Here is a 9645-nt window from a genome sequence, read left to right on the forward strand (position 1 = left end):
AATAATAATAATAATAATAATAATAATAATAATAATAATAATAATAATAATAATAATAATAATAATAATAGTAATAATAGTAATAATAATAGTAATAATAGTAATAGTAATAATAGTAATAGTAATAGGGTGAGGAGAGGGTTTTCTCTCTAGGAGAAAGGCGATTCAATGGCGATTTTTTCCGATTGATTTCTTCTTTCTCTCCGGCTATGGGACGACCAAAAAAGCTTGTTGTTACTGTTCTGCAACCTCGACGGGGTAGATCTTCGACGGAGGAACCGATTTCTACGCCAATAGGTAACCCTAATTCAGTGAATGTTTTAATAAATCATGCTTTAGATAAATCGGGTGTTCGTAAGTCTGGTCCTATGAGGACTCCTGTGGTTACTGGTTCTACGAGTCATGGGAAGAGTCCTGTTCTTACTAAGGACACTGTTATAGCAAGTACCTCTTCTGCTTCTGCTATACCCGTTCCTTCTGTGGTTATTCCTGTTGTTACTACCGCCAAGGAAACTGTTGTAGCTCCGGTGGGTGCTACTGCAACGAGTGGGTCTGGGAAAGCAACTTGGGCTGATAAGGTTGCTAAATCTGCAGTGGGTATGGAATTGTCGGGAAGTTATGATTCGAGGGAGGGCGCTGTTGTAATTGATATGCAGGATATTGAGAGTGAATTGGATTTTTGGCAGAATACTCTTGTTGGACAGTTTCTGGGGGGAAAGCCCTCGGTTACTCAGGTGAAAGATTTTGTTAACAAACAATGGAACCATGTTACAAAACCAGCGGTGTTATACTTCAAAAAGGGTTGGTTTTATTTCAGATTTTCTTCAGCTGAGGACATGAACACCATTCTGAGAGGAAATGCTTGGAGTCTCAGTGGTCATTCTCTTTTGTTGAAGCAGTGGTCTCCTCGCTTTCCCACACAGATGGATAATGTCACTAAGGTGCCTGTCTGGGTCTTGTTGCATAACCTGGACCCTCATTTGTGGTCTGCTCAAGCTCTAAGTAAGATTGCAAGTAAGATTGGGACCCCTCTTTATGCTGATCCAGTCACCACTAACAAAGAGAGACTGTCTTTTGCTCGGCTCATGATTGAGGTGGACCTTGCTCAGCCTCTGCCTGAATATGTAGTGATTGACACACCGTTTCTGGGTGAAATAATTCAGGATGTGGAGTATGAGTGGCTTCCTTACTATTGCACCCATTGCAAAAAGTTGGGACATGAAAAAAAGGTCTGCAAGTTGTTGAAGAAAGAAACTGCTAAAGAGTCTAAGGCTCAAGGGGATGGGAAACATCAGGCTGAATCCATTTCAAAGCCTGCTGAGAATGCTAAACCAGTAGGAGTGCTTACTGAGATTGTGGAGGATGGGACCCTTGGGACGCAGGTCACTGTCACTGACTTAGGTGGGGGTGGTCAGCCTATTTCATTGGTCAGTGAGTCTGTTCCCTTGGTGGCTGGGGATAGGGCTTCCTTAGATCAACATGAGTATGGTGGGTCAGGGACCATTAGCCCAGCTCATGCTCTGCCTAATAGGCTCAGGACCTCCAGTCATGGATTGGCTCTTAATACCCAGGGGGAGAATGAGCAGCAGTCTCAGTCTCCAATCCCTGTGTCATTAAACCAATTTGGTCCTCTAATTACAGTGGATGATAGTGAGGGGTCTGTTGTTACTACTGTGACCAGGCTAGCTTCCAAAATAGTTCAAAAAATTCAGATACCTGGTACTACTAGTTGGGCTGAACAAGAGGTCAGTAAGGAAGAGGAACCACCCCCACTTCATTCCCCATGAAGATAGGTGCTTGGAATATCAGAGGCATGAATAAGCTTATTAAGCAATCAGAGGTTATTTCTTTTTTCAATAAGAACGAGTTGGATGTTATGTGTATAGTTGAAACTCGGATTAGGACCAATAAGGCTTCCTCTATTCAAAAGCGGAAGTTTAAGCATTTTTTCATTCTAGATAACTACTCTTCTCACTCAAATGGTAGAATTTGGGTTATGTGGAGAAATTCTATTATAAGTGTTCATTGTCAGCAAAGCACCAGTCAGTGGATTCATCTTCAAATTTCCTATGGTTCGTTTCTTATGGATGTTACCTGTGTGTATGGGTTCAATCACCCTGCACAAAGGGTTCCACTCTGGGATTTTATTTCTACTAGAGTCACTTGCCCTATTCCTAGGCTTGTCTTGGGAGATCTCAACTGTGTTCGTACTATTGATGAGAGAATTAGTTCTGACCCTCCTAATCTTATTGCTATGGAGGATTTTAATTTGGCTATTGATGCTGCGGGTTTGGAGGAGCTTAAATCTCAAGGGTGTTGGTTCACTTGGACAAATAAGCAAGATCAAAATGATAGAAAGTGGATGCGTTTGGATAGAGCTCTGGCAAATGTCCCCTGGTTCTTGGCTTTCCCTACTACGTTTGTGGAGGCTCTTGCACCTGGGATTTCTGACCACTCACCTCTGGTTGTCTCCTTTGGGACAAGTCTTCACCCTAAGAAATTCTCTTTCACTTATCTTAACTGCTGGGGCCAGCACAGGCAGTTTAAGGATCTTGTTTGCAAAGAATGGAAAACTTCTATTAAAGGGTGTGCAATGTACCAGATGGTTCAGCATTTGCGTAATTTGAAGAAGCAGTTAAGGGGGCTGCACAAGGCCAATTATAGTAGTATCCAAGCCAAAGTCCTGGAGGTGGAACAACAGCTGTTTACCTGCCAACAACAATTGCAACAGAATCCTAGTAACTCTTTTCTTCATCAAGAAGAGAAGTCTCTTAGTCAAGAGTATTGCAGGCTTAAAAATGTGGAACTCAGCATTGCTTATCAAAGAGCAAAGGAGTTTGATATTAAAATGGGGGATGCTAGTACTTCGTATTTTTTCTCTAAAATTGCTGCTAGAAGGAACTCTTCCAGTATTAGCAAGGTTATGGGTATGAATGGTAATATTTGCACTGAGTTTGGTGATATTTCAAAGGCCTTTCTGGAATATTATATGAGTCTCCTTGGTACTGATGAACCAGTGGCGGATTTTGATGATATGGTTATGCAATCTGGACCTTGTCTCAGTGCTTCTGAGGGACTTTCTCTTCTTGATCCTGTCACTCCTGCAGAGGTTAAGGCTGCCCTTTTCTCAATTGACCCAAACAAGAGCCCGGGTCCAGATGGTTACACCTCTGGTTTTTTTCGTGATGCCTGGGATATTATTCAGGGGAACTTTACAGCTGCTATACTTGATTTCTTTGCTACGGGTAAGCTGCTAAAAGAGGTTAATTCAACTCTTATCTCGCTCATCCCAAAAGGAAATGCCCCAAACACTGTATTGGATTTTAGACCCATTTCTTGTTGCACCATTCTCTACAAGACAATCAGTAAGATTCTGACAGCCAGACTAAAAAGAGTCATGCCCTCTCTGGTGGGGATTGAACAGGCTGCATTTATTTCTGACAGATCCATTTTTGATAATACCATGCTTGCTAATGAGCTTGTTAGAGGCTATGGTAGGAAGTATAAAACTCCTAGGTGTGTGGTAAAGGTGGATATTAGAAAAGCTTTTGATTCTGTGAGTTGGAAGTTCTTGAAACACATTCTGCCTCTTTTTGGTCTCCCGTCTAAATTTTGTCATTGGATTTCTACTCTTGTTACTAGCTCGAGATTTTCCCTAAAAATAAATGGTAGTACTGAGGGTTTTTTTGAAGGACGAAGAGGGCTAAGGCAAGGGGATCCTCTCTCCCCCTTGCTCTTTGTTCTTTGTATGGAAGTACTTACTAGGCTTTTAAAGCAAATGAAACAAGTTCCTCAATTTAGTCATCATCCTAAATGTGTAAAGCTGGAACTGTCCCATTTGATTTTTGCGGATGATTTATTGGTGTTTGTCAGAGGAGACTACCCCTCTGTCTTGGCTGTCAAGCATTGTTTGGATACTTTCTCGAGCTACTCTGGCCTCACCCCAAATCCTAGCAAGACCAACATTTATTTTGCTGGGGTAAGGGGTACTGTCAAAAACAGCATTCTACAGGCTACAGGTTATGTTGAAGGCACGTTTCCTTTCAGATATTTGGGCACACCTCTACACTCCTCCAGGCTCACTAAAGATTTGTTCCAACCTTTGATGGCTAAAATCCGGAGCAAGCTTGGGTATTGGGCTAGTCTTCATCTTACTTATGCTGGCAAGGTGCATTTGATAAATTCTGCTATTTTTGGCCTTGAGTCTTTCTGGTGTGCGTGCTTGCTTCTTCCAAAGGGAGTTATTTCTGAAATTGAAAAAATTTGTAGACAATTCTTATGGGGGTTTGATGGTAAACGCAGGCTTGTGTTTTTTAGCTGGTCCAAGGTTTGTAGGAGTAGGATTCAAGGAGGGTTTGATATCAGAGAAGTACTTACTGAACAAAACGCTTTTCTTTGAAAATGTTTTGGTCTTATAATCACTCTTGTACCTCCATCCTGCTCCAATGGTCCAGGGAGTACATCTTGCGCATCATCCTGGTTGGGACTTTGTTGCTGCTACATGCTCCTCTCCTATTTGGCGGCAGGTCCTATCCATCAGAGACGAGTTTATCTCTAAGGTAGGCTCTGAAACTGAGGCTAAACGCCTATTCCAGGTTTGGGCTGCAAACGGCAAGCTGCCATTACAGGATGTGTACTCTATTTTCCATGGGACTCACCATGATCTTAGATGGATGGCCCCCATCCTGGATGGCATTGTTCTCCCCAAGCATGCTTTTGTTGCGACTCTAGCTGCCCAAAATGCCCTTGCTACTGTCGACAATGTCTGTAAGCGAGGGGTCCTCATTGTTAACAGGTGTGTGCTTTGTCCTAAGGATGCTGAAACCTGCGCTCATCTGTTCTTTGGTTGTCCCTATTCCAAAACTTTGATGCAGCAGGTTTTGATTTGGCAAGGAACAACTCGGCAAGTTTTGAGCTTAAAGCATGAACTTTATAAACTTGCTCTTAGTAGGAATAGGTCCTGGAAATCCAAGCTTGCTAGGTGCTCTTTTTCTGCTGTCATCTATTTTTTGTGGCAAGAGCGTAATTTAAGAGTTTTTGATGGGGTGCGTAGAGATGTAAGTGTGTTGCTAAAGCAGATTAAATACGTTGTTTGTGTCCGTATGTATGCTTGGAGTAATGGGATATACAATTCCCAAATGCTCCAATTACTTCTAGGGTGACTCGATTGTGGTCAGTTGGGTGCTTAGTCTTTTAGTTGGTTCTGCTTTATAAGAAACTTTATTCCCATTCTTAATGAGAATTCTGACTTTCTTCAAAAAAAAAAAAAAAAAATAGTAATAGTAATAATAATAATAGTAATAATAGTAAGAGAAAATTGTTGATTACAGCCTTTTAAAAATCACTTTTTGAAAATTACAGCCTTATATAATTTTTTTTGTAAATTACATCCAAAATATTACTTTTCTTCTAAAATTGCACCAACTTGAGGATTCCGGTGAATTTTGATGATGTTTTACCGATATACCCTTTATTATTTGAGAGCCTACTTACCCAGATTTCTTACCTCTCCTTAACACAAACCAATTAATCACCCCAAACAACATCAAAATATCATCAAAATTCACCGAAATCCTCAAGTTGGTGTAATTTTAGAAGAAAAGTAATATTTTGGATGTAATTTACAAAAAAAATTATATAAGGCTGTAATTTTCAAAAAGTGATTTTTAAAAGGCTGTAATCAACAATTTTCTCTAATAGTAATAATAGTAATAGTAATAATAATAGTAATAATAATAATAATAATAATAATAATAATAATAATAATAATAATAATAATAATAATAATAATAATAATAATAATAATAATAATAATAATAATAATCCCCCCTACTACTAAGAGAATAAAAATTCTCTTAGTTTTCCTTCCAAAAAGCATCTAACTAAATAAGGTAATAAATAAAATTTTCTTTCATTACATTATTATCTTTTCAATGAATATATTCTTATAAATAAACTCTAATTTTTTAAATAAATTCATAATTATGATTTTTCATTAAAATAAAATAAAATTGATATTAAATTATAAAGTATAAGTTGCTAAATTTTTCAGTAATGCAATAATTATTACTGTAGAGAATAACTTGACACGTGCTTACTATCGCCTTCGTGTCAAAAAAAACATTCACTAAAAAAATTCACAACTTAAATAAATTTTTTTATTAGTTTTCCATTTTAATTTTTTTGTATGATATCAAAATACAATGGAATGAACTGATAAATATTGATGAGGTGCAAATTTTAAAAGTATAAATCCTTCTATATCTTCTCTAAAGTTTTCCCTCCAAAGTGCTCAAACTTATATATGGAAACAAATTATATTTTCATTTATTAAACTAATTTTCCATTTAAAATAATCTATACATAAACACGGTATCTCCTATTATTAACTTCGTGACAAAAATAGAAATTGTAAAAAATTTGATGTAGTTAAAATATTTTTTAAAAAAACACAATTCATGGAATTATTCCATTCTTTTGATTAATTTTAATATTAGTTATTTTTTATAAAAATTCGCGAGATATAAATCTAAATTTATAACTAATGCAATAAAAATTAAAAGGCCTATATTTACCGCGATTTGCGCTGATCTACACTACTAGTAGTAGTAGTAATAATAATAATAATAATAATAATAATAATAATAATAATAATAATAGTAATAGAAATAATAGTAATAGTAATAATAATAATAGTAATAATAATAATAATAGTAATAATAGTAATAGTAATAATAGTAATAATAATAATAGTAATAATAATAGTAATAATAATAGTAATAATAATAGTAATAATAATAATAATAATAATAATAATAATAATAATAATAATAATAATAATAATAATAATAATAATAATAATAATAATAATAATCCCCCCTACTACTAAGAGAATAAAAATTCTCTTAGTTTTCCTTCCAAAAAGCATCTAGCTAAATAAGGTAATAAATAAAATTTTCTTTCATTACATTATTATCTTTTCAATGAATATATTCTTATAAATAAACTCTAATTTTTTAAATAAATTCATAATTATGATTTTTCATTAAAATAAAATAAAATTGATATTAAATTATAAAGTATAAGTTGCTAAATTTTTCACTAATGCAATAATTATTACTGTAGAGAATAACTTGACACGTGCTTACTATCAGCTTCGTGTCAAAAAACATTCACTAAAAAAAATTCACAACTTAAATAAATTTTTTTATTAGTTTTCCATTTTAATTTTTTTGTTTGATATCAAAATACAATGGAATGAACTGATAAATATTGATGAGGTGCAAATTTTAAAAGTATAAATCCTTCTATATCTTCTCTAAAGTTTTCCCTCCAAAGTGCTCAAACTTATATATGGAAACAAATTATATTTTCATTTATTAAACTAATTTTCCATTTAAAATAATCTATACATAAACACGGTATCTCCTATTATTAACTTCGTGACAAAAATAAAAATTGTAAAAAATTTGATGTAGTTAAAATATTTTTAAAAAAAAACACGATTCATGGAATTATTCCATTCTTTTGATTAATTTTAATATTAGTTATTTTTTATAAAAATTCGCGAGATATAAATCTAAATTTATAACTAATGCAATAAAAATTAAAAGGCCTATATTTACACGCATTTATACATGATCTACACTACTAGTAGTAGTAGTAATAATGATAATAATAATAATAATAATAATAATAATAGTAATAGTAATAATAGTAATAGTAATAATAATAATAGTAATAATAATAATAATAGTAATAATAGTAATAGTAATAATAGTAATAATAATAATAGTAATAATAATAGTAATAATAATAGTAATAATAATAGTAATAATAATAATAATAATAATAATAATAATAATAATAATAATAATAATAATAATAATAATAATAATCCCCCCTACTACTAAGAGAATAAAAATTCTCTTAGTTTTCCTTCCAAAAAGCATCTAGCTAAATAAGGTAATAAATAAAATTTTCTTTCATTACATTATTATCTTTTCAATGAATATATTCTTATAAATAAACTCTAATTTTTTAAATAAATTCATAATTATGATTTTTCATTAAAATAAAATAAAATTGATATTAAATTATAAAGTATAAGTTGATAAATTTTTCACTAATGCAATAATTATTACTGTAGAGAATAACTTGACACGTGCTTACTATCAGCTTCGTGTCAAAAAACATTCACTAAAAAAAATTAACAACTTAAATAAAATTTTTTATTAGTTTTCCATTTTAATTTTTTTGTTTGATATCAAAATACAATGGAATGAACTGATAAATATTGATGAGGTGCAAATTTTAAAAGTATAAATCCTTCTATATCTTCTCTAAAGTTTTCCCTCCAAAGTGCTCAAACTTATATATGGAAACAAATTATATTTTCATTTATTAAACTAATTTTCCATTTAAAATAATCTATACATAAACACGGTATCTCCTATTATTAACTTCGTGACAAAAATAAAAATTGTAAAAAATTTGATGTAGTTAAAATATTTTTTAAAAAAACACAATTCATGGAATTATTCCATTCTTTTGATTAATTTTAATATTAGTTATTTTTTATAAAAATTCGCGAGATATAAATCTAAATTTATAACTAATGCAATAAAAATTAAAAGGCCTATATTTACCGCGCATTTGCGCGGGATCTACACTACTAGTAGTAGTAGTAATAATAATAATAATAATAATAATAATAATAATAATAATAATAATAATAGTAATAGAAATAATAGTAATAGTAATAATAATAATAGTAATAATAATAATAATAGTAATAATAGTAATAGTAATAATAGTAATAATAATAATAGTAATAATAATAGTAATAATAATAGTAATAATAATAGTAATAATAATAATAATAATAATAATAATAATAATAATAATAATAATAATAATAATAATAATAATAATAATAATAATAATAATAATAATAATCCCCCCTACTACTAAGAGAATAAAAATTCTCTTAGTTTTCCTTCCAAAAAGCATCTAGCTAAATAAGGTAATAAATAAAATTTTCTTTCATTACATTATTATCTTTTCAATGAATATATTCTTATAAATAAACTCTAATTTTTTAAATAAATTCATAATTATGATTTTTCATTAAAATAAAATAAAATTGATATTAAATTATAAAGTATAAGTTGCTAAATTTTTCACTAATGCAATAATTATTACTGTAGAGAATAACTTGACACGTGCTTACTATCGCCTTTCGTGTCAAAAAAATTCACTAAAAAAAATTCACAACTTAAATAAATTTTTTTATTAGTTTTCCATTTTAATTTTTTTGTTTGATATCAAAATACAATGGAATGAACTGATAAATATTGATGAGGTGCAAATTTTAAAAGTATAAATCCTTCTATATCTTCTCTAAAGTTTTCCCTCCAAAGTGCTCAAACTTATATATGGAAACAAATTATATTTTCATTTATTAAACTAATTTTCCATTTAAAATAATCTATACATAAACACGGTATCTCCTATTATTAACTTCGTGACAAAAATAAAAATTGTAAAAAATTTGATGTAGTTAAAATATTTTTAAAAAAAAACACGATTCATGGAATTATTCCATTCTTTTGATTAATTTTAATATTAGTTATTTTTTATAAA

At 31.4% G+C, this 9645-nt stretch overlaps 1 protein-coding gene across 1 annotated transcript; it reads left to right on the plus strand.

The window, feature by feature from the left end:
* Positions 1–4445: 4445 nt before the first annotated feature.
* Positions 4446–5162, plus strand: LOC141614062 (uncharacterized). Its single transcript, XM_074432817.1, has one exon. It carries the CDS (start codon positions 4446–4448, stop codon positions 5160–5162), a length of 717 nt encoding a protein of 238 aa, XP_074288918.1.
* Positions 5163–9645: the final 4483 nt, after the last annotated feature.

This window comes from Silene latifolia, chromosome 11 (genome assembly GCF_048544455.1).
Source record: "Silene latifolia isolate original U9 population chromosome 11, ASM4854445v1, whole genome shotgun sequence".
NCBI classification, from domain to species: domain Eukaryota; kingdom Viridiplantae; phylum Streptophyta; class Magnoliopsida; order Caryophyllales; family Caryophyllaceae; genus Silene; species Silene latifolia.

What these genes read in the sequence shown, in the direction of transcription:
- LOC141614062 (XM_074432817.1), top strand. Translation starts at nt 4,446, where the DNA reads ATGGTCCAGGGAGTACATCTTGCGCATCATCCTGGTTGGGACTTTGTT.